Below are 26,008 nucleotides of genomic sequence, written 5' to 3'. Positions count from 1 at the left end.
CTCATTCTATAGGACTGTTATTGCCCTGATACCAATGCTACACAAAGATATTGTAAGAAATGGAAACTACAGACTAATACCCTTTATGAATATAGACATAAAAATCGTTAACAAAACACTAGCACACTAAACCCAGCAATGTATAAAAAGGATTATGCATCATGACCAAGTGTGATTTATCCCAGGAATGCAAGATTAGTTTAACATCCAAAAATCAATTAACATATAACTACATATGTAAAAATTGTTTTGGAAAAAATCCAATATTCGATCATGACAAAAAACCTTCAACAAACTAGGAACAGAAGGAAACTTCCTCAACAGAATAAAAACGATATATATAAAACCAGTTCGTGTGATACTTACTGGAGAAAGACTAAATGCTTTATCTCTAAGATCAGGAAGAAACAAGAATATGCACTCTCATTACTTTTATTCCAGATTGTTTTAGAGATTCCAGCCAGAAAAATTGGTCAAGAAAAAGAACTAAAAGGCACCCATATCGGAAAGAAAGAAGTAAAATAGTCTTTATTCCCAGATAATATAATCTCATATATAGATAACGCCAGATAATTTACTAAAAAACAACTAAAATTAATAAATGAGTTCAGGAAAGTTATAGGATGCAAGATAAACATACAAAAGTCAATTGTATTTCTACACACTAACAAAAAGCAATGCCATAAATAAGAAAACAATCCCATTCACAATACCATCAAAAAAAATCAAATACTTAAGAATAAATAAAACAAATGCAAGACTTGTAAACTGAAAGCAATAAAATGTTACTAAAAGAAATTAAAGAAGACGTAATAAAATGAAAAGACATTTCACACTGATGGATGGGAAGACTTAAAATTGTTAAGATAGGATTAACACCTGAATTGGTCTAAAGACTCAACACAATTTCTATTAAAATCAAAGTTGCCTTTTGTTTTTCAGAAATTAAGAAATAGATCCTAAAATTCATACGAAAATGTTAAAGGTCCAGAATAGTCAAACAATCTTGAAAAAGAGAACAAAGTTGAAGGACTCACAATTTTTAATTTCAAACTTACTACAAAGCTACAGCAATCAAAATAGTATAACACTAGTGTCAGGACAGATGTGTAGATCAACGTGTAATAAAGTTAAGAGCATAAAAATAAGACCACATTTATGGTTGACTAGTTTTAGACAAAAGTACCCCAAAAGATTCAATGGGAGAGAAACCGTCTCTTCAACAACTGGTGTGGTGGTAATGAGATATCCACATGGAAAAAGATTAATTTGGACCCCTATCTTACATTACATACAAAAAGTAACTCAAAATGGATGACAGACCTAAATGTAAGCACTAAGAAAACACTAATAAATATTTGTGATGTCCAATTAGCCAATCACTTGTGAACAAGAGATAAAAGAAAAACATGATAAGCCGGACATAAGCTTTTGCGCACAGTAAAGATTGTGAAAAGACAATCCACAGAACGAGAGGAAATATTTGCAAATTATATGTTTGATAAGAGACTTTTATTCAGAGTACATAAAGAACCCTTACAACTCAATAATAAAAAGAAAATCCAACTAAAAATTAGGCAAAGGATTTGAAGAGACATTTCTCCAAAGAAGATACACAAATGGCCAATAAACACATGAAAAGATATTTACTAAAACATTATTAGTCATTAGGAAAACCACAATGACACAGTCTCACACCCACTGGGATGCCTATAATCAAAAAGGCAATAAATGTTGGTGAGGATATGGATATCTTGCAGTTACTTTGGAAAACAGTTTTTGAGTTCCTGAAAGTATTAAAAAGAGTTATCATACGACACAGAAATGCCACTCCTAGGGACATATCCTAGAGAGATGAAAACATACATCCACGCAAAATTTGTACATGATTGTTCATAGGAACATTTTTCATAATAGCAAAAAAGTAGACGCAATTCAAATATTAATGTGTAAATGAATAAATAAAATGTGGTATATCCATACAATGAAATATTATTCAGTCATAAAAATGAATGCATCACTGACACATGCTTAACTGAAAGAAGGTGGTCACAAAAGACCACATATTGTACGATTCCATTTATGCAAAATGTCCAGAAAAAGCAAATTCAGAGGAACAAAAAGCTAGATTAGTGATTACCAGGGCTGGAAGGAGGTGGAAATTGAGAGCGAGTATAAACGGGCATGACATTCTTCACAGAGTGACGGAAATGTTCTAAAATTAAATATGAGGTGATTGTACAACTCTAAAAATACACTAAGTCATTGAACTGTACACTTAAAACAGGTGATTGTGATGTTTTATAATTTACCTCAATACAACATATTAAATGTCTAAAAATTAAAAATGAATTAGTGTCCAACTAGTCTTTCTCACTGACCTAATCAGAGTTTTAAAGGCAGTCAGCTTCTTGTTGCCTGATTCAATAACACATACCATCTAAAATAACTGTGTATAGCAAAAGATATACATGCCACACTTTAAAACACAACTGCAGGATCTCGAGGGGCCACATTCAGACTTCACTGAGGCCAAACGAGAGGAGAAAAGATACTACCGGGGAGGCTGGATGCATGGGACAGTGGCCCCATGACACCCCCACTACAGGTAGCAGCTGGATGGCCCTGCATTTTCTCCCACTGGGATAGAGAGGCTGTAAGTTAATTCACAGTTGGAAGTGAGATGAATAGATTATGTTAGCTGGGGCACATTGAAAATTGCACATATAAGAATCAGCTGAGCACAAATCGGACCGCTCATCAAGAAGAATGCTGCACCAGTGCATAAAAGGCGACTTCCACCCCGAAACACAGCGTATCCTTGGGTGATGGTAGCCACATCTATATGTCACAGATAAGTTTTGTCTGGCCAGGCGACACTTTTCTAGGAGCAGTCCCTCTTCAAGACCACCTGCCTTCCCATTCTCATAGTAATGTCGGGAAATACCATCTCGTCCCACCAATCCCCTCCTGGCCACACACGCCTGTGAATGTGGAGAGCTCCTCCCTGGCATTGTAGACTGGAAATGAAGACAATGCCAGGCCAGCATCTCTCCAGAGACTAACTCTGGAACATGTCAAATGCCAGAGCTGAGGGCAGTGCTGTTTTTACCATGTGGATACCAGCACCTTCCAATAAATTCCCCTTTCTCCTGAATTTCAATTGTGTTTCGGCTCCACGTAACCAAGAATCCTAACTGATACTATGCAAGTTTAAATCGTTCTCTGCTTCAATTCTATCCATCAGCATTCCCACGATACATAAAACTTGGTTCCACTCAAAGGTGCACATTAGTCCCATAATTAGGGGGTTTTAGAGATAGCACCTTCTCTCAGCAAAGGTTGTCTCTACCCACCCACCTCACCCTTCCCATGACCAAGGTTAAGGTGATTCTGCTGGGAGCACTAGACAAGCACGCTGTTTGAGGATTACAGTAAAGGAAGTAGATGTCTGAACTAAGTCTGGGAAGTTAGAACACCTGTCCAAATCCCAGAAAAATAAACTCTTAAGTGGTGTTTATGGCTGTTACTATAAACCAACCAGATGCAAGGTGATACAAACTTTTGAAATCCCAAAGAAACAGAACAATGTGTTAAATGCTATGTTAAGAGCTTTCGCAAGACCCATTTCCATCCCCTATTTATTTCACTTCAGTTTGATCACATTTTGACTAGCAAAACCAGAAGCATGATGTAGTTGTCTTTATGAAAATCAGCTACTAGAATTCCTGAGAATTAAATTAACCAAGAGAATGGAGATACCACAAATTTACTATTTCCTTTTTTAAATAATGTATTTATTTAGTAAAATAGCTAGCTTACCAGGCTAGGCAAAGCTATCATCAAATCTCTAATTCATGTGTACTGGATCCCCACAACCTCCTTCCAGATACGGGAAGTTCAATAACCCAGTACCACTGGGGGAAGTCAAGGTCCTCACATACAATGTGTCTGATTTAAGAACAAAATAGTGAGATTACGTACTTGACTATATTCTTAAGGTAAAATCTAGAACCAGAACAAACAGGTAAGCCATGAAAAATATTAAGAATTCTAATGGTCATTACGACAGGAATGACCATTACCATAGTGTCACTAAAATTGTGCTAGTAGTCATGATGATAATAAAAATGGAAAAAGTAACAACAGAAATAATAAAACCATTTAGCCCAAAGATATGTAGAGTCAGGGATGTAACTGTGTTATGTACAGGCATTATAATTTTAACATTTATCATTGTATGGTACACCAGATTTGCATTTCCCTATCATTTTCCCTTATTTCTTCTCTGGTTGAATCAATGCCACATTGACAACCACAAGTGAAAGGCCATTAATTATTACACTGAAGGCAGACATAACAAAGGCATGATACCTCCGTACACTCAGGGATGACATTCAGGGACGGAGGATAATATCTACACAAAAGAGATTTAAATGCGTCTTACCTAATATCTGAGAGGTCGCACTTGTTTCCAGCGATGGCCATGACAATGTTTTCTGGACCATGTTCTTTCAGCTCCTTGACCCATTTCTTCAAGGTATAAAATGAATCCTAAACCAACAGTATACACAAATCATTAGAAAAACCCATCAATATAATATTTCAACCAAGCAGAAACACAAGCCCAGTACAATTTAATGGAGAAAAATATTTTTAGGAGACTCATGCAGATTAACATACTACCTCTGTCTAGGCACAGAAGTTAATGTTAGCTGAAATACACTTAAATAGACCATGTAAAGTTTTCTAAAATTAAAACTTGTTCTAGTTAAGAAAATCATATCAGTGATTTTTCTCCTACAAATAATGTTAATTTAAAATGATAGCCTGGACTCTGCATGAATAAGAATAACAGGACTAAGTAAATGCTCATGCTTACACCAGGAAAGAATCATATATCTTTAGAGTCCTGTCTTCCTGTTGGCCCTTCACTCACAATTGTCCTCTAGAAAACAGGTCAAAGGCAACACACCACATTTAGGTAGAAGTGGTCAGGAACTCATGGAAGGTAACAGTGATGCGTCATTAAACTGATAGTCTTATGTGCTGAGTCAACACTCCAGAGAAAAAAGGTAAATACTTCAACTTGCAGGAGTGGGAAAAAATGTCATCAAACTACTGCAGTTATTTGTTGATGGAAGTCTAAAACCTTCAACATTATAACTAAAAATATATATACACAAACACACAGATTTACTTACACGCACACAAATGTTATGCTTGGCATTTTAAGTAAGTAGTATGATTGAAACACGAACAAAAATAAGTATTCTGTAATTATAAAGCATGCAGAAATTAAAAACGATTTTCCTTTTCTTTAAAAGCTGACATTCTGCAGAATAGTACTAGCAGGCATGACTTTGCCTCTACAGTCAATTTTAAGAATGAATGGTCATTGTTGTTTAATTTAGCAGATAAATATGGGATGCTTTGTTACATATACATGAAATAAACTCAATATACAGTGGCACGCTACTGGCAAGACGCAAGCAGTGATGTCTTTGCTTCAGTCTCTCTAAGTGAGAGAACCACCATAAATGACATCTAAATTCTGAAGGAGACATTCTTACCTGCTTGGTAATATCATACACGATAACAGCTGCAGCTGAGCCTCGATAGTACATGGGAGCCAATGAATGAAACTGTTTAAGAACAATGAACAGTTTTAGGCCAAAGTGAACAGACTTTATTCAATCCCAAATTAAACATAAAAGTTTTATCCTATATCATCCCATAGGATCCCTAAATTCCTTCCCCATCTAATTTTTCCAGGGTTCATGTTATTCTTTATTTTGTTTTTTTTTTTTTTGAGATGGGTTTCACTCTTGTCACTCAGACTAGAGTGCAATGGCATAATCTTGGCTCACTGCAACCTCCACCTCCTGGGTTCAAGCGATTCTTGTGCCTTGACCTCCCGAGTAGCCAGGATTGCAGGCACGCGCCACCACATCTGGATCATTTTTCTATTTTTATTAGAGACAGAGTTTCACCATGCTGGCCAGGCTGGTCTCAAACTCCTGACCTCAGGTGATCCACCTGCCTCAGCCTCCCAAAGTGCTGGTATTACAGATGTGAGCCACTACGCCTAGCCCCAGGGTTCATATTAAATAAGAAATTTTCCTTCTCATCAACACATATATATATACTTGTGGCTTACTGACCATGAAATCTACTCTTGGGTAAAAACCAAAAACAAATTTTATTTTAAATGTTACCATCTTGTGAATTTTCTTTTCTCTGCCGCTCATCATTTCTCTAATATGACTGACCGACCCAGGGCGATCTCATTAGAATGATGCAGCAGTAAAGGAAAGAAGTATGGCAAGGAGAGGGAAAGGGAACACTGGCAAAGACCACAGGACCCTTGCTGAGCTGTTAATGAAGACCAATCAGCAAGGGCAGCTTTGGCAGCAGCTGCCTCGGGTCTGGAGGGCTGCCACATCTCCAACACGGGGCTTCCTCACCTACCTAAGGTCCACAAGTGACAAGACGGCAGAGGAGCTCCATTCCAAAATGTTAACAAAGCAAGTGCCGCCGGTCACTAGCATCGTTCATCCCCAGACCGCAGAGCTCATTAGTCTCAGAATGCATACACTTTATGGATATTTTGGAGAAGCGTCCAGTCTTAATCTGCATATTTTTCTTTAAATTAAAAAGTATCCTGGAGGGGCCGAGTGTGGTGGCTCATGCCTGTAATCCCAACACTTGGGAGGCTGAGGCAGGCAGGATCACCTGAGGTCAGGAGTTTGAGACCAGCCTGGCCAATATGGTGAAACCCTGTCTCTACTAAAAATACAAAAATTAGCTGGGCATGGCAGATGCCTGTAATCTCAGCTACCCGGGAGGCAGAGGCAGGAGGAACGCTAGAACCCGGGAGGCAGAGGTTGCAGTGAGCTAAGATTGCAAAACTGCACTCCAGCCTGGATGACGGAGTGAGACTCAATCTCAAAAAAAAAAAAAAAAAAAAAAAATAGTATCCTGGAGGGGTTTTGAAAGTCAGTAAGAAAAAGATGGCTTAATAGAAAAACGGACGAAGATACAGATATAGGTAAATCACAGAAGACATAAATTGCCAATAAATATTTTAAAACATGTTCAATTAGAATTGGAGGAACACCAATAAATAAGGAGACACTTATAAATTGTTACATGGTAAAAAGATGTGTGATGTTCAGAGCTGGTGTAGGTTTCAGAAGGGAGGCACACATACTCTACATGGAATGTGCTGAAGATCTTCTTTCAAAGCAACTGTTGGCAACATAATCAAAAGTTGAAATGTGTGCCCCATTTGACCCAGCAATTCCACTTAGAGGAATATATACTGGAGTGACCACCACACACAGGAAGACACATCCTTGTGCTGTATACGGGAGCAAACGGAAATTGACTCACGGTATAATGTTGTGAACCGAATGTTTGTCTCCCCTAAAATCCATGTATTGAAACCCTCACTCCCAACGTGGTGGTATTAGGAGGTGGGGCCTTTGGGAGGTCATTAGGATTAGATGAGGTCACTAATGGAATTAGTCCCTTATACGCAGAGAAGGAGACCAGATCGCTCTTCCCTCCCCGCCCTGCCCCTGTGTGAGATACAGCAAGAAGGTGAGTATCTGCATACCAGAAAGGGGGCCCTCACAGGCACTGTACATGCCGGCACCTTGATCTTGGCCTTCCCAGCTCCCAAATGGTAAGAAATCAATGTGTGTTGTTTAAGCCACCCAGTCTATGTTATTTTGTGCACAGATTAATACATATATGTATGTAATGATATTCTATAGCCATTAAAATGATGATTTTTATTTACAGGAAAAGATATCTTTGACATACTGTTAGATGAAAAATAGTCTCAAAACAGCACATATAGCATATAATGCATCATTTATTATGTGTTAATGTATTATTATATGAGAATAGAATAGGGTACAATGTGTGTGGGAGTATGTCTCTGTGTGCAGGAATAACACGAGGTTCCTCTAAATCTTAACAGGTGGGATTTCCAGTGATTTTAAATTTTCCTTATAAGCATCTGTATAGCATAATTTTTTACAATGAGTTTTAAGTAATATGGTTTTTAAGTTTTGAACAAAGCAGCTGTTTTTATTGGGCAGCGGGGAGAGAGCAGGGAGGGAGAAGTGGATCCTGAAGCTTTACTTGCAAGCAACAAAACCCTAACTCATTATTTTCTTTCCCACGATTGGATCATCATTGGATCAATACTTGCCAGATTGAAATGATGGTATCTGGAAATAATCTGAGTCCCCAGGTTTCCCTGTCACTGCACTGAGGAATGCCGGTGAGGCACTCACAGAGTGTGGAACGGAAGTGGGCCAACCTCCCTGCCTCCGGTCCCTCCATGCAGGTCTCCATCCTGAAGAGAAAGGACTCTGGAGCCTCCGCGGGTTTCAGAGAAGGGAGAAGGTTGGACGAAGCTCAGGGTGAACCAAGGAGTTCACAGCTGAACTGTCCGGTGGCCAAAGATGCCGAAGGGTGGGCTCCACCCACTGCCCCCATTCCAGGACGCACTTGGGGACAGCGACATTTGTCACGTGCATGCCTTTCTACACTCACTGACTGCCCAACACTGGGCTTGGCATAATTATTAGGCATCCATAAATTTACTTTTAACCCACGATTTGGCAACCTACTCCTTACACTTAAAAAACAAAATCAGAATTCCTGCCCCAAGGGAGGAAAAAGTAAGAATTTTTTGAAACGTTCCTGCTTTTCAAAGGGTAAGGACTGCAGATACAGTCTCTTTTTACCCCAATTATCCAAAATGCCCATTTTTTTCAAAATAGTCTCCATATAAGAGTGGTTCACATAAACACACAAAGTAGCAGTCAATACAAACTTTATTTCCCAAAAGTAAAGACATTCATGGATTCAAGCTCAAAGAGGAGCACACTGCGGGTGTCTTCTAAGACAGAGAGAGTTCATTTTAGGCTAAAACAACATGAACTGAATCTAAAACGGTCACTGGTGTGGAGGTCTCATGAATTATTGAAGAGATCTTGGTATATAAAGCATTACTCATTCTTTCCTTCCTCCAAATGGAATCACTTTGAAATAAATCTGTTGGTGAAGCCACCTAACTGACTTTATTGCTGGGGACTTGAGGGTTTTAATGAGTTAGAAGTTCACGTCTCAGTTCCAAAACCCAATAATGCATTGACCAAAGGGTGATCTTGGTGGAGGACAAAAACGATAAATCACTTCTAGTCTACAACGTATATGCTTTTCCCCCTTACAAATATAAAACAAAAGCACCACAATCAGCCTCAGTACTCAACATGACATAATTCAATTCCTGTGGGGTCAGAATTAAGATTGATGGAATGCTCACATAAAAAGATTCTTCTAGAAATAAAGTTCACAGTCACAGGAGGCTGATAAAGCTTTATTTTTACATCTTACCTTGAAAGGTTATTTGAAAATTAGCACAACAGATGCCAATTCAAAATCCCTTCTTCTCTGACTACCCAACAAAACATCTAGAAGACCAAATCAAAATGTTGAGAAAATTTTCAGATGTCATTCAATTATTTAGAAACAGCACAGGGAACTGTGAAAACCCAGTGTGTCTCCTCAAAAGAAATAGCTGTGTATGTCCTTTTTTTTTTTTTTTTTTTGAGACGGAGTCTCACTCTGTCTCCCAGCCTGGAGTGCGGTGGCCGGATCTCAGCTCACTGCAAGCTCCGCCTCCCGGGTTTACGCCATTCTCCTGCCTCAGCCTCCCGAGTAGCTGGGACTACAGGCGCCCGCCACCTCGCCCGGCTAGTTTTTTGTATTTTTTAGTAGAGACAGGGTTTCACCAGGTTAGCCAGGATGGTCTCGATCTCCTGACCTCGTGATCCGCCTGTCTCGGCCTCCCAAAGTGCTGGGATTACAGGCTTGAGCCACCGCGCCCGGCCGTGTATGTCCTTAGTGTGTGTGATTATTTGTTTCTAATTGCTGGAGGTCCCTATGGTGGGGGAGAAGGGAATGGTCTTCTTCAAGCTCTCAGAGCTTCTCAGACTGCTCAGCTTTCACAGACGGACACTAACCCTGCCCCACCTCCAGCAGCTGGCAGAAAATAAATGAACATGACCTTTCTGGAAAGCAGCTGGACAATGTGTTTCAAGAATCTTGCAAATGTTCAGATACTTTGATTTGACAATTCTGCCTCTTAAGGGAATAATCAGAGATGGTTACAAAGTAACCAGAATTCATTTGAGAATTATCAATGACACTGAAAAATTGTAATCAATCTCTCTGTCTAACAATTAAGGAATGGACACATTTTATGTGATAGCCATATGATGGAATATCCAGCAGCAATTAGACTTAGGTGTTCGTAAAATATCAAATGGCACATGAGGCAAGACAGCCTAGTGTGGTATTTTCCTGAGGGTCTTCTGCAGAACATTAGACCACCTGGAGGTGGCCAGGAAAAAAGGTTTCCTGGCCAAATAAGTTTGAGAAACACCATATATAATAACGCTTCCCTGGATGTTTACAAAGCATAACTAGTGCATTAAAGGATCTGAACATTTTCTACAGTAAAGAAACCTATTTATTTTGGTTTTAGTTCAGAATTCCCCATGCATTTCTAAAATCTTTTTTTCAAGTAGTATTTATTAATATCTAGGGACCTAGTGTGATCAAGACCCACCTGAGGGGCAGTGAAGAGAACTGGACTCAAAGAGAGACCTGAGGCTTGGCTTGGCTCTATCCTGCTTTTCTTATTTTGTGAAATTGGTGCAGTGGGTGGGGTCAGAGACGAAGCTGGGGTTTTTCCCAGCTCTGTGACAACCCTTCAGAGCTTGCGGCCAAGGTGAAAACAGGCTCAGGATGCAGGCTCTCTCGCCTTCTCTGTAGCGCACGTCTCGTTTTCCCATCCTGTACTGCCCTATGTGCATGCATGCACACGCATGCATGCGCGCGCGCACACACACACACACACACACTGCAGTCAGCAGCACAGTGGAAAGTCTTATTCCAGGAAATCTCCTAATCCTTTAGACCACCCACTCTGCCTCAGGCAACATTCCTTAAATGCAGGTTTGTGGCATCGTAAATTCTACAGCAGCGAAATCCTGCAAGTCAGGAATGAGCAGTGGTGGAAAATACATGAAGTTTCCAAACAAGCACAGCTCCAGCTGGGCTCTGCCTCCCAGATGAGAATTATCCAAGCCAGAATGCTCTGGCATCAGGTCCAGGAACTCGGAGTGATGGGCTTTGTATTCTGATTTCCAGAGGACGCTCTGTCCCTGTGGAGTTGCTCAGGCTGGGCCTGGGCGCCTATGCTGCTCTGTGGCCGGTCAGGTGCAAGGCCACCATCAGGGAGAGTCAAGGGCAAATGCCAAAAGGAGCCCAAGGTCCACTGGGATTCAAACAAAGACAGAAGTGGTGGAAGAAAATTCCTGAAATTCTCAACATTCTCAGCTGGCAAAAGTTGAATGGAAAAACACATTACTGAATGTTCTTTCTGTGCCATTCAGAAGAATGCTTCCGACTTTTACATAGACCCTCTCTTTCCACAGAAAAGCAGAGGCCTCGTTAATATGCCTACTTAGATGTCCTAAAACCTGAGTGTATGCAGAGTTGAATAAAACGGGGCTGGGAGACGATACATCGAACTGTTAAGATGTTCTCTCTAAATAATGGCAGTACAGACAAACCACCACTTGCTTTGCGATTTCTGAATTATTCAAAAAAGTTTCTATTATATCATGATACATTACTTCTGCAATGACAGGGGGTGTCTTTTTCTTGTTTTCCCTTTCTTTCATTTTTCTTTGAATGTGTTGTTAGAGTCAAAAAGTCTTCTCAGCACTCAGGGATCCGAGGGTTGAAGCAACAGTACCAGGAGGAAGCCGGGTTTTAGAACAGACCTGATGAGCACCTGACTCCTTTCTGACAAGATGTGCCGCAGCCTCATTTAGCAGAAAATGACACAACACACATCCAAACATCTTTTCACAAAAACGGTGTGGGAGCAAGGCATGGATTACTTTTACTGATTGATTGGGACAGTGTCTCACTCTGTCACCCAGGATGGAGTGCAGTGGTGCCATCACGGCTCACTGCAGTCTCAACCTCCTGGGCTCAAGTCATCCCCTCATCTCAGCCTCCCAGGTACCTGGGACTACAGGTGTGTGCCACCATACCCGATTTTTTTGTTTTAAGTTTTTATAGAGACAAGTTCACGCTATGTTGCCCAGGCTGGTTTCAACTCCTAGACTCAAGTGATCTTTTTGCCTCAGCCTCCCAAAGTGCTGGAATTAAAGGCATGAGCCACTGCACCCAGCAGGATTAGTGTTTTTTAAAAGACAATGTGATGAACTAGAAGATTCTAATCCCTAAAATAATGTATAAAAAAGAAATCAATGATTTAATATGCTGTAGAAAGGCATTTTTTCCCACCCATGAAATTGTCCAAGGGCATTGAACTTCAGTTAATATTCCTGTGTGTTGGCAAACAAGTGGAATTTCCTAAAACTCCAGAACTAAGCCCCACCCCACTCCTAGGTATGTCTACTTGCATCATACACAGCCACTGTGCTATGCATTTGTGGGGAAAGCCAGGATGGCCACGGCGATCATAGAAAGCTAAGCTGGTCTCGTCTTGCCCTCTCTCCACTCTGCCCAGGTTGGTTTGGTCTCTCCCGCCCTTAGCCTCAGAGTCACAGCAAGCGTACCACGTTCAAGACAAGACCCCACAGTGCAGGAGAGTATCCTCGCTGCACAGCCCTGAGGAGGCCTCCGAACAGGCCCCATCACGCCAGATGCACTCAGAAACATATGGCGTCATTTCCCACAGTGCGCCTAGAGCCCCGGACTCTGCACTCTGCTATGTGCCAACCCAGGCTAGCCGGCACGGCCTTCAGACCCGGCCCCAGCTCTCACGCAGCTGCGCCTCCCTCCTGTCCGAGCAAAGTTCGCCTTGCCTGGACTGGACGTCCAAAGTTTCCACGAGAGACTTCAGATGTCCAGTGAGCTCCAAACTGGCCACACAGCCACCAGAGAGATCCTGTTTGGAAGGGCTGGATGATGATATTTTCACTGACCACAGAATGGATTTATTTTTAACTTTTACTGTGGAAATTTTCAAGCACATCCACAAGAAGAGAGACTAGAATAATGAAGCTCCATCTTCTCATCCCCCGGCTTCAAGACCACCAGTAGCACCTGGAGCACCGGTTTCCACCTCGTCCCACCTCCCGCTCCATCCCCACCCGTGGAGTCTTTTGAAGCAAATACTTGACATCATCTTATGTTAACTGAATATCAGAGTGATTGATTTCTTCCTACATAAATCCGATTGTTTCACTTCCCTGTTCAGAATCCTTCAAACCTAGTATAAAAAAAGCCAAGCTCCATTATGTGGCCTCTTGGGTGGGCCCTGGTCCCTTCTCGGGCCCCTCCACTGCTTGTCTCCAGCCCCAGCCTTCTCGCTGCTCCCTAAACACAGAGACAGGTCCACTGAGCCTCCGCACCTTCCCTGATGCCTTCTGCGGCCTGGACCGTCCTCCGCCAGCATCCTCAAGGCCCCTCCTCACTTCTGTTGCACCTTTCATCAACTGCCAGCCTCCCTGAGAACCCTTCCTTGAAACCTTATCTGGACCATAGCAAGGACTCAACAAATATTTAATGACCAAATGCACATAATAAAAGTCAATAACCCTGTGAGGCCAGGGAGAGAAGACAGAATAGTTCCTGTTATTCACATGAGAAAACTGAGGCTCAGCATGGTTAAGTGAATTTCCCGAAGACATACAGCTCTTAAATGGTGGAAAAGACTTTGAACACAGGTCTTGACTCCAAATTTCATGCCTTTTCTATCCCTGTGTTGCTTCTCTGAAACGACATGTTGCTTCAGTTGATATAATTAAGACACAGGTTTACATCAAATGTATTCATCCATTCAACAACCAGTAACCACTGTTTTAATACTCAGTACGTGGCAGGCACTGTTCTGAGCAGCAGAGAAACTGGAGTGTGGCGGGCAGAACAGCGCCCCCCAGAGAGGTCCATGTCCTAATCCCCGTCACGGGGACTGTGTTAGGGTACATGGGAAGGGGAATAGCGTTCATCAGCTGACCTTCAGATGAGGACATTTATCTTGATTCCTTGGGTGAGCCCAGTGTCCACACAAGGCTCCTCAACAGTGAAAGAGGGAGGCAGGGGAGTGGGAGAGAGATTTGAAGATGCTGCTCTGCTGGCTCTGAAGACAGAGGAAGGGGCTACAAGCCAAGGAAGCGAGTTGTCTCTGAAAAAGGCAAGGAAACAGATTCTGCCCTTGTACCTCCAGGAAGGATTAAGGCCCGCAGATATTTTAATTTTATTTCAGTGAGACGCACTTCTTTTTTTTTTTTTTTTTTAATCTTTTTATGTTTTGTTCTTGTTTGAGACAAGGTCTCATTCTGTTGCCTAGGCTGGAGTGCAGTGGTTCAATCTCGGCTAACTCCAGCCTCAACCTCCTGGGCTCAAGTGATCCTCCTGTCTCGGCCTCCTGAGTAGCTGGGATTACAGCTGCATGTCACCATACCTGGCTAATTTTTTAAAAACTTTTTATAGAGATGGGACTTTCACTGTGTTGCCCAGGCTGGTCTTGAACTCCTGGGCTCAAGTGATCCTCCCGTCTCAGCCTCCAAGTAGCTGGGACCACAGGCGTGAGACCCATTTCTGACTTCTGACCTTCACAGCCCTGAGGGAGTCAGTCTGTTGTTGCTTTAAGCCACTGAGTATGTGGCAATCTGTTACAGCAGCAATCAGAAACAAAAAGAGAAGGTGAAGAAGGTAACAAGGTCCCTGCCCTCAAAAAGTGTCCTTTTCTTGGAGTGAGGGGGAGTCCGGCACCTTCCACGGGGCCGCTCTGGACGCAGAGGTCTTCCTACGGTGGGTCCGTGCTCACTGCAGCCCAGCTGCCTCTGTTAGGACAGGCTGTCAGCGCCTCAGGAGCAGGTTCTTCTGTTACCAAACAAAATCTGTTTGCTAATTTCCTATTCAAGAATGACACTCATAGGCTTTACAGGCCTTTTCTCCTGTATTTTAGCCAGACTTAGGAAATTAGCTCCATCAAAGAAAAGAAGAGGACAGAAGGGAAAGGGAGGGGAAGGGAGGAGAGGAAACAAAACTAGGTAAAGTGCTTCTTAGATTCTCGGCAAATCCACCTCTGGACCCCCTGAAACTCCTGTCTCAGCGGCTCTGTGTCTTGGCCCCACGTCCTCTGAGAGTTAGCAGAACGGAAACTTGGCCTCCACCCAAGAGGCACAGACAGTGCCTCATAATTAGAAGCTACTCAGGGCATCCCAGACTAAAACGCATGCCAGCAAAATGTCATTGCCTGACCTGGGAGGGTGTTCATCTAGCACAGTCACTGGCCCTCCCAGAGCAGCCTGTCCCCACCAAGGAGGGGGCATTTGGACGAAGGGGACATGCACTGGAGAGCAAAGGGCAACAGCAGGGTCTCCAGTGACAAAAGAACTCCCGAGGGACAAGAGGCAGTGAGGGAGCCTGTGTGTAAGCAGAAGCCTGTCCACGCAGCTCTGAGGCTTTCCCCTCTGCCGGCCTCTGTGTCCCCACGGCCCAGGCCACATCCCTCACTGCAGCATGGCCTCCTCCCGGGCTCAGGGCAGAGCTGGTTACAGTGCTTCCCTAAGGTAGCTTCGTATATGGACAGGTCCTTCCTGCTCTTGTCACTAGCATTCTGACACCCAGGAGGACCGTTCCGCACCTAGACTCCTATTTTCTTAGAGGACACACATCCCCCCCGTCAAACGGCACCACAGTTCTGGGGGCCACATCTGTGGACCGAGGCAGTCCCGGCTCCACCTGCCGTCAGGGTCCCCTCATGCCCCTCTCCAATACCTCTGTTCACGCTTTGCTTTTGTAGTTTCCAGCACCAATTTTCAAATATCAATGAAACTCTTCAGCTGAAAACCACTCAGTGAAGGATTCCTGGGGCTTCTCCTTAAAGGAGCTCAGCAGGCACGGCCCTCACCACAGCTGTTTATCTCGCTTTAACAGCATAAATCCTATCTTCAAGCTCCCGGCCTGTCTCCTCCCCACACAATCGTCACTCAGTTTTCCCTTTCAAGAGAGTTACTGAGGCATGGAGGAAGGGAATATTTCCCTTGCCAGGATCTCAGTTTGCATTGGTTGAAAGCACAGTCATCCCGGCCTGGACAGTATAGTGAGACCTCGTCTCTGAACAAAAAACAAACAAACAAAATATTAGCCAGGCATAGTGGCTGGTGCCTATAATCCCAGCTACTAGGGAGGTTAAGGCAGGAGGATTGCTTGAGTCTAGGAGGTCGAGGCTGCAGTGAACTATGATCACACCACTGCACTCCAGCCTGGGTGACACAGCAAGACCCTGTCTAAAAAAGAAACAGAAAAAAAACAAACAAGAAAAGAAAAAAAAAAGAGAAGAAAAGAAAGCACAGTGCTCTTGTGAAAGGGGTGGGGAGGAGAGCAAAAACTCGCATGTACTCTATCCTCTCCCATGAGGAGGAACACCTACAAAAACGTTCTATCATGGGCCGCTGGGGATGGTGCAGGTCAGGAGCAGAATTCTGGTGTGTGCTGCTGGCTTGTGTTGTAGCCGGGCCTGTATTTCCAATGGCTGCAGGAAAAAGAAAGGAGCTGCTCATTCTGAGCTTGTGAGAGGCTCCATTCTTCAAGAACTTCCAAAGGTCAAAATTTCCTCTGACTTTACTAACAGCCTATGAATAGTGAACCACTTTTTTGACCACAGATGCTGGGGCCCTGAAGAAAGCAGGAAAGAGAGCAAAAGAGTTTCTTTGGGTGTCTGTGAAGCCTGAATTTGACCTCAGCTATCTGCTGCCTCCAGTTCCTTTGCTTTCTCAAGCACCCATTCAGACCCAGCGATTTCGCACAGCTTTGCGCCAGTGCATCGCAGCCCTCTGGGCACATGATCTCCAAACACCTAACCTTTCAAACCATGCAGACTGGCGGTCGCTTGCAAAGTTAATCTGAAGGAGGTGAACAAGTGGTATGGCTGAACAGCCTGGGGTGCCCAGATCTCCTGACTGCATGCAATAAACCGTGGCTCCTGCAGGACGTGAGTGTGGCTCCCCTTACAGGCATGCACCATCACCCCAGGTCATTTTTTACTTTTTGTAGAGACAGTGTCTCACTGTGTTGCCCAGGCTTATCTTGAACTCCTGGGCTCAAGCTATCCGTCCACCTCGGCCTCCCAAAGTACTGGGATTAAAGATATGATTCACGGTGCCTGACCTAATTCTTTATTCAAAATTTTTTCTCTGAGATCAGCATTTCTAACCTACATGTAAATTCCAAAGAGTTGAAAGACAGCTGGCAACTTGCTTATCATTAATAATTTAAAGGTTTAGGGAGCAGGTAACACCAAAGTCATCTACAAAGTCAACATAATCCTGACCAAAATCCCAGTTGGATTGTTTTGATAAATATTTACAAGCTGACCCTAAAATTCATTTGGAAATGCAACATACACAGAATAGCCAACACAACCTTGAAAAAGAACAAAGTTAGAGAACTCACATTTTCCAATTTGAAAGCTTACTACAAAGCTACAGTAATCAAGACAATGTGGTATTGGCATAAGGACAAAAAAAATGTGTATCAAAGAAATAGAACTGAGAGTCCAGAATCAGAACCTCAAATTTATGGTCAGGTGATTTTCAACAAAGGTGCCAAGACAATCGGGCAAAGAATAGTCTTTTTAAAAAACTGCGTTGGGACAACTGGACAGCTGCCTACAAGGAATGAAACTGGATCTTGTCCTTACAACGTGCACAGAAATTAACTCCAAATGCATCACAGGGATAAAAGTGAGAGCTAAGACTATAAAACTCTCAGAAGAAAATGCAGGAGTAAACCTTTATGACCTTAGGTTAGGCAAAGACAAGTGTTGGTAAGAATATGGAGAAACTAAAGCCTTATACACTGCTAGTTTTCCACTTTGGAAAACAGTTTGGCACTTCCTCTAAATGCTAGCCATAGAGTTCCCATATGACCCATCAATTCCACTTCTAGATATATACCTGAGAGATTTTTAAAAGCATACATCTGCCTGGGCACGGTGGCTCACACCTGTAACCCCAGTACTTTGGGAGGCCGAGGCGGATGGATCACCTGAGGTCAGGAGTTCGAGACCAGCCTGGCCAACATGGTGAAACCCCGTCTCTACTAAAAATACAAAAGATTAGCCAGATGCGGTGGTGGGCAGCTGTAACCCCAGCTACTGGGGAGGCTGAGGCAGGAGAATCGCTTGAACCCAGGAGGTGGAGGTTACAGTGAGCCAAGATCGTGCCACTGCACTCCAGGCTGGGCAACAGAGCAAGACTCCATCTCAAAAAAAAAAAAAAATCTACACAAAAAATTGTTTGTGAATGTTCACGGCTATTCATAATAGCCAAAAAGTTGGGGGAAAGTGGATATTCACTAACTGATGAGTGGATAAACAAAAATGTCGTCTATCCATACAATGGAGTATTATTCAGCCATAAAAAGGAAATACTTCTATGACCCACACCACAACAGGAACCTTGATCATCTTTTCCTAAGTGAAAGGATCCAGTCACAAAGAACCACAGGTGGTATGATTCCATTTGTATGAAATGTCTGGATTAGGCAAATCTAGAGACAGAAAGTACCCCAGGGCTGGGGGATGTAGAGGGGAACTGGGAGTGACTGCTAATGCATAAAGGGTTTCCTTCTGGACTGATAAAAATGCTCTGAAAAGCATTGTGCTGATGGTTGAACAATTCGGAATACACCAGAACCCACCAAGCTGCATACTTTAGATGGATGAATTGCATGGTACGTGAATCAGATCTCAGTAAAGCTGTTTTTAAATAAAGAAAAGAGGCTGGTAATACTCCACATACTGATAGTCAACAGAGAAACAAATGTGGACAAAAGCAATTTTCAGTGAATGTGATTTCTAACTGCTAAAGCTCCAGGGTGGGTTATCCAGAAAACAAGAAAGTTGGCTCAGCTGCTTCCAAGGCCAACCAGAGAATGAGGACAGAAAGCTCAGAGACAGAAGCTTGAGTGGGTCTAGAACAGGTGAGGAGGAGGTCAGGGAAAGAACTCCTTGCCAAGGAGAAAGTACAGAGAATTCCACTACTGCCGCTTCACTGCGCTCTTTTTAGAAACCATTTTCCAACATGGGGAGGGGCCGTCTGAGCCACAAGGAAGGAATAAATACATCTTCAGTGCCATGGAAAGTCAAACATTAGATCTACAGCTTCAGGTTTTTTAATGGGAAATTTGTGTTGGAATGTCATGAATTGTGTAAAAGTACAGCATGGTGGGAAAAAATGGAAGGGAGATGGCTGAAGAAAGTTTCAGGTTGGAAGAAGTTGGTCCTCCATGGTATATAGAGCAAGAGAAGCCAGGAGGGGCCTCTGGTAGATTAAAGTATAATCCCCAGCTCTTCACTTCTCCATGAACCGATGCCCTATTTACGCCAGTGTTGCTTTTCAGTTCCTTTCGCTAAATCCCCTCTATGTGTTGACTCTGGGCTCCCGCAGGGAGCTGGGCGGGAAAATTCCCTTCTGCCGGCTGTGGACCGCTCTAGGCATCGCTCCTGTGTACATCCTTGCACAGGTGCCTGCTGACCTGCTACTCTGTACTGTTCACAGCTTGGTGTGAAGCAGAAACCAGTCCAATAACCCATTCCGAGAAGACAGGATCAAAACTTCCCAAAGGCCACACTGATGGTACAACAGAGGGAGCCCAATGGCACTCTTCCCCTCCTAATAGCGCTTGGTGGTACCAACACACCATGCACAAATCTTACAAATGTTAAACTTCCAACAAATGGGATTCAATTGAAAAATGGTTAAATTTTTCATAAAACATTTTTGTTAATAGAAGCACCCTAGGAATTCCCATATTGCCACTGAATGAATGAGACAGGATGCCCATGAGACAAAGCTGGATTAAAAAAGCAACATTCAGACACGGTATTAAGAACAAATAGGCTGGGCACAGTGGCGCACCTGTAGTTCCAGCTACTCTGGAGGCTGAGATGGGAGAATCGCTTGAGCCCAGGAATTTGAGACTGCAGTGAGCTATGATCATGCCACGGCACTCCGGCCTGGGTGACAGAGTGAGACCCTGTCTCTAAAATAAATAAATAAAAATAAATAGAATGAATACTCTCTTATACACAGAGGAGGAGGATCTTTTTAGATTCCTGTGCTCAGGAGAAGAAAAAATAATTTTCCAAGAGTACAAATTTGTACCACAAATATAAGACAGAATTATTACTGGGCAGTAAGTAGGGCATTAACCAGAATGCTATGTATGTCAGGCGGAACTTGGCGCAATCATTCCACAAATAAAAAAATATTGGGTCATGAACACAAGCAAAGCACTGAGTTGAGCTTTCTTCCTTTAAGGACACAGAAATCTATGTATTTGGCCAGGCTTGGTGGCTCACACCTATAATCCCAACATTTTGAGAAGCCAAGTGAAATGGATTGCTTGAGGCCAGGAGTTCAAGACCAGCCTGCACAACATAGCAAGACCTCATCTGTACAATTTTTTTTTTTTTTTTTTTTTTTGAGACGGAGTCTTGCTCTGTCACCCAGGTTGGGGTGCAGCGGTGCAATCGCAGCTCACTGCAACCTTCACCTTGTGGGTTCAAGTGATTCTCCCGCCTCAGCCTCCCAAGTAACTGGGATTATATGTGCCACCATGCCCAGATACTTTTTGTATTTTTAGTAGAGATGGGGTTTCACCACATTGGCCAGGCTGGTCTCGTACTCCTGACCTCGTGATCCACTCGCCTCAGGCTCCCAAAGTGCTGGGATTACAGGAGTGAGCCACCGCGCCTGGACCAATTTTTTTTTTTTTTTTTTTAAGTTAGCTGTGCATGGTGGCATACACTGGTAGCCTCAGTTACTCAGGAGGCTGGAGCAGGAGGATATTCTGGGCCTGGGAGTTTGAGGTTGCAGTGAGATATGATTGCATCACTGCAGTCCAGGCTGCGTGACAGAGTGTGACCCTGTCTTTAAAAAATAAAATAAGAAAGAAAAGAAAGAAAAAAGAAATCTGTCTTTATATTGTCAAATCATAAACCCAAAGTGATTGTTTAAAATTATGAAAACTAAAAGAACAGTCACAGATTTCTACGATGCTAAAGAGGGGTAATAAAATTCACTGGACTCCAATAATTAATGAGACAGAACAAATAGCAATAGGCACAAGCAACAGCAGGGAATTTATTTTTAGCTCAAACATTAGGCAACATCATTACAAGCACAATTAAAGCCAGCAATAAGCTGCCAAAACAATTGAAAAATTGCCATTACTGGAGAGATGCAAGACTCCACCGGGGACACCAGAAAAGGACAGCCTGAGGATAACGAAGTCAGGCCGTCGAGGGCTGGGGAGATCGGATGACCACACAGCCATACAGATATCACTCTCTCCACAAATCTAGACTCTAAAAACGTTCGCTTTGAAATCGTCATCCCAAACTAAATCCGTCTTCCTCGAAGGATAAAGAAAGAGTATCCCTACTGTGGAGTCGTGCCTTGCACATATAATACTAGTGGTTTCTTTAAAATTATGGATATATCAATGGAGTCAGATGTCCACAACCTCTAAGTCAAATTCCATCACAATAATTAGAAATATGGTCACTTGAAAACTTCCCACCGGTATTTTTATTTGCGATGATAAATGGAACAAACTACAAATTGCAATAGTCATTTTAGCAGAGTTCAAGTTTCATCAAAAGACTATTCCTTGAATAGTCTATTAGAGTAGAGGTAAGTGTTAAACATTCTGTTTCAATCACACAGAAATCTCTCCTTTGTGACACTGTAATATCAAATGAAAACAGCAGGTTATAAAGAATCACAATCCCATTGATATAAAATTATTAATCACATACAGATATCTGAAGAATGATCATCTAATATCCATAGTGGAAATAGCTGGGTAGTGGGAGTTTGGGCAGTTTTACTTTCAACCGTATGGTGTTTTGTGTGATTTTTCAAAGTAACACTCTAAAGCTCAGGACCCAGACTGCTGGATTCAGTTTTCAGCTTTACACCTTATTAGCTCTGTGACATTGTGCAAGTTACTTATGTCTCTGTGTCTCAATGACCTCACCTGCAAATGGGAATAACGACAGTTTCTACCTCAAAGTGCTTTTGCGAGGAGGACTGAATGCATCGGTACACACAGGCACTCAGAATAGTACATGGAGCACAGCAAGTCATGAGGGAACGTCCGCCAGCAGGAGAAGCAGAAGCAGAAGCAGAAGCATCGCTGACGTGAAGCCAGCGCTTCGCAAAACTGACTTACTGTGCTCATTAAAGGCAGCTGCAAAAGCAACTATTTCATAGCCAGAGGTAAAAAGGGAATCAAGAACCTCTCTCTGCTTAAGTTTACATAACAATACCAACAAAAAACTAGCAGATCAACTACAAGTAACACACACGCACATCAAGAAGTGAGGTCTCTAAGCAGACATTTTTCCTTGAATGGTCACCTCATTTGAGGAATAGGCAGGCACAGCTGACGGAGTTAAAGAGGAGCCCCAGGCAGCTGCTGCCCGGGCACAGAAGTCTGTGTTCTCAATTTAGCAGAAAAATAGAAGACATTCTAATGAGGTTAGCATTTGTAGGCCGGAATATTCATCCTAATTTATTTCTTAAAACTGCTTAAAATGTATTTTTTAAGAAAATGTTTTATTTAAATGTTTAATATAACTTTAATTAAACATTTACTTTAGCATTCTGAAGGTCTTTTAAAGCATGTATTCTAAAGCAGAATTTATAAAAGACAAGATTATTGATTTGACCCTAAAAAACAAGTTTGACCATTAGAAACCTAAAATAGACATTAAAATATAACAAATGGAGACATTATGTATAATTTAATGGTAAGAGATTCTTACAAATTACCCAAGAAAAAAGTGGGTAAAGCTATAATCATTCAATTATTCAGATCGGAAATGAAATGGCTAAAAAATATGAAAAAAGTTTGAAGTCATCAGGAAGCAAACATATATTTTTTAAAGGATTATTTTTTTCTTTCTCATTTTAATGTAATACTTGGGTAAAAGTGAAGGAACGTAACAGTGAAACACTGTGGGTCCAAATAACAGGTGGATTTTACAGTATGTATCAGAGGCTCTGAACTAGCAATTCCACATCTACAATTTTAGATTAAGATTAGATGCATATTTTAGCACGCTTCTTTCAGCTTTATTTTCTCATTATTTTTTAAATTTCAGTAGGTTTTTGGGGAACAGGTGGTGTTTGCTTACAAGAGTAAATTCTCTAGTGGTTTCTGAGATTTTGGAGCACCCATCACCCAAGCAGTGTACACTGTACCCAGTGTGTAGTTTTTATCCCTCACCCCCACTCCCACCCTTTCCTGCAAGTCCCCAAAGTCCATTGTATCATTCTTACGCCATTGCGTCCTCATAGCTTAGCTCCCACTTATGAGTGAGAACATACGATGTTTAGTTTTCTATTCCTGAGTTACTTCACTTGGAATAATGGTCTCCAATCTCATCCAGGTTGCCGCGAATGTCATTATTTAGTTCCTTTTTATGGCTGAGTAGTATTCAGTAGTATTGTATGGTATATATATACCACATTTTCTTTATCCACTCATTGATTGATGGGCACTTGGGCTGGTTCCATATTTTTACAATTGCAAATGGTGCTGCAATAAACATGCGTGTGCAAGTATCTTTTCTGTGTAATGACTTCTTTTCCTTTGGGTAGATACGTAGGGATTGCTGAATCAAATGGTAGATCTACTTTTAGTTCTTTAAGGAATCTCCATACTGTTTTCCATGGTGGTTATGCTAGTTTACAATCCCATCAAGAGTGTAAAACTGTTCCCTTTTCACCACTTCCATGCCAATATCTATTTTATTTCGATTTTTTGATTATGGTCATTCTTGCAAGAATAAGGTTGTATCGTACTGTGGTTTTGATGTTCATTTCCCTGATAATCAGTGATGCTGAGTATTTTTTCCTGTTCGTTGGCCATTTGTTTAAATTCTTTTGAGAAGTGTCTATTCATGTCCTTATCCCACATTTTCATGGGATTGTTTACTTTGTTCTTGCTGATTTTGTTGAGTTCCATGTAGATTCTGCATATTAGTCCTTTGTCAGATGTATGGATTGTGAAGATTTTCTCCCTTGTCTGTCTACTTCGCAGATTATTTTGCTGTGCAGAAGCTTTTTAGTTTAATTAAGTCCTATCTATTTCTCTTTTGCTTTGTTGCATTTGCTTTTGGGTTTTTGGTCATGAAGCCTTTGACTAAGTCAACGTCTTGAAGGGCTTCTCCAATGTTATCTTCTAGAATTTTATGGCTTCAGGTCTTAGATTTAAGTCTTTGACCCATGTTGAGTTGATTTTTGCATAAGGTAAGAGATGAGAATCCAGTTTCATTCTCCTACTTGTGGCTTGCCAATTATCCCAGCACCTCCTGTTGAATAAGATGTCCATTTCTCACTTTATGTTTTTGTTTGTTCTGTCAAAGATCAGTTGACTGTAAGTAGTTGGCTTATTTCTGGGTTCTCTATTCTGTTCCATTGGTCTATATGCCTATTTTTATACCAGTACCATGCTGTTTTTATGACTATGCCCTTATAGTATAGTTTGAGATCGGGTAATGTGATGCCTCCAGATTTGTCCTTTATGCTTAGTCTTGCTTTGGATATGTGGGCTCTTTTTTGGTTCCATATGAATTTTAGGATTTTTTTTTCTGGTTCTGTGAAGAATGATGGTGGTTGCTCCATTTTTTGTTTTTTGAGACAGAGTCTCTCTCTGTCGCCCAGGCTGGAGTGCAGTGGCATGATCTCAGCTCACTGCAACCTTCGCCTCCCGGGTTCAAGTGATTCTTCTGCCTCAGTCTCCCAAGTAGTTGGGACTACAGGCGTGTGCCACCATGCCCAACTAATTTTTGTATTTTTAGTAGAGACAGGGTTTGACCATATTGGCCAGGCTGGTCTTGAACTCCTGACCTCATGATCCACCCACCTCGGCCTCCCAAAGTGCTGGGATTACAGGCATGAGCCACCGCACCCGGTGTGAATGATGGTGGTATTTTGACGGGAATTGCCTTGAATTTGTAGATTGCTTTTGGCAGTATGGTCATTTTCATAATATTGATTCTACCCATCCATGAGCATGGGATGTGTTCCAATTTATTTGCATCTACGCCTATGATTTCTTTCAGCAGTGTTTTTAAAATGCTTTAATCTACAAATACAGGAATTTTTGTTTTGAAAGGGAATTTAGATAAAATGAAAATTACATAAACTAACACTTGATTAGTTAGGAGATGATAAAGAAAATTATAGATTATCCTGAATCCTGGATTCTTCCTTTTAGAAAGACAATAAACAGATCAGTAATTGAATTAAGGCTCCAAATGGTAGCTCACACCTGTAACTCCAGTACTTTGGAAGGCCAAGGCAGGAGGACTGCTTGAGCCCAGGAGTTCAAGACCAGCCTGGGCAACAGAGCAAGACCTTGTCTCTATAAAGCAACTTTAAAACTTAGCCCAGAGTGGTGGTGAGCACCTGTGGTCCCTGTGCTACTCGGGAGGCTGAGGTGAGAGGATCGCTTGAGCCCAGAAGTTTGAGGTTGCAGTGAGCTGTGATTGCACCACTGCACTCCAGCCTGGGTGACAGAGCAAGATCCTGTCTCAAAATAAAGGGAATTAAATAATATATTGGAAGATGATAAGAACTGTGGAGAAAAGTGAAGCAGGAAGTGAGTGGAGTAGGGCAAGAAAAAGAGGTGGTGACATTTTAAACAGGGAGGTAGACAAGGTGACATTTGAGTTTGGATCAAACAAGGGAAAATTCTACCAATTTTACTCCATAGTCATCAACTCTGGTAATTTCAATCAGGCTAACAGCTCTTGGCTAAGACAAGGTATTGGTCATCCCTACTTGGCTATCCGCTTCAATTTATTTATTTATTTATTTATTTATTTATTTATTTATTTATTTATTTATTT

General features: G+C 42.0%; 1 protein-coding gene across 1 annotated transcript in view; it reads right to left on the bottom strand.

The window, feature by feature from the left end:
• RAB31 (RAB31, member RAS oncogene family) overlaps window positions 1-26,008 on the bottom strand; it is a 150,780-nt gene that overhangs the window by 42,867 nt on the left and 81,905 nt on the right. Inside the window, exons 4-5 of the mRNA XM_023228514.2 lie at window positions 5,574-5,645; window positions 4,448-4,554 (exon numbers count right to left, since the gene is read on the bottom strand). Of these exons, the coding sequence (XP_023084282.2) occupies window positions 4,448-4,554; window positions 5,574-5,645 (179 nt within the window). The remainder of the gene's footprint in view (window positions 1-4,447; window positions 4,555-5,573; window positions 5,646-26,008) is intronic.

This window comes from Piliocolobus tephrosceles, chromosome 18 (genome assembly GCF_002776525.5).
Source record: "Piliocolobus tephrosceles isolate RC106 chromosome 18, ASM277652v3, whole genome shotgun sequence".
In the NCBI taxonomy this organism is placed as follows: Eukaryota; Metazoa; Chordata; class Mammalia; order Primates; family Cercopithecidae; genus Piliocolobus; species Piliocolobus tephrosceles.
The sequence above is the reverse complement of the archived record's forward strand: the minus strand, read 5'-3'. Positions and strand labels throughout refer to the sequence as shown.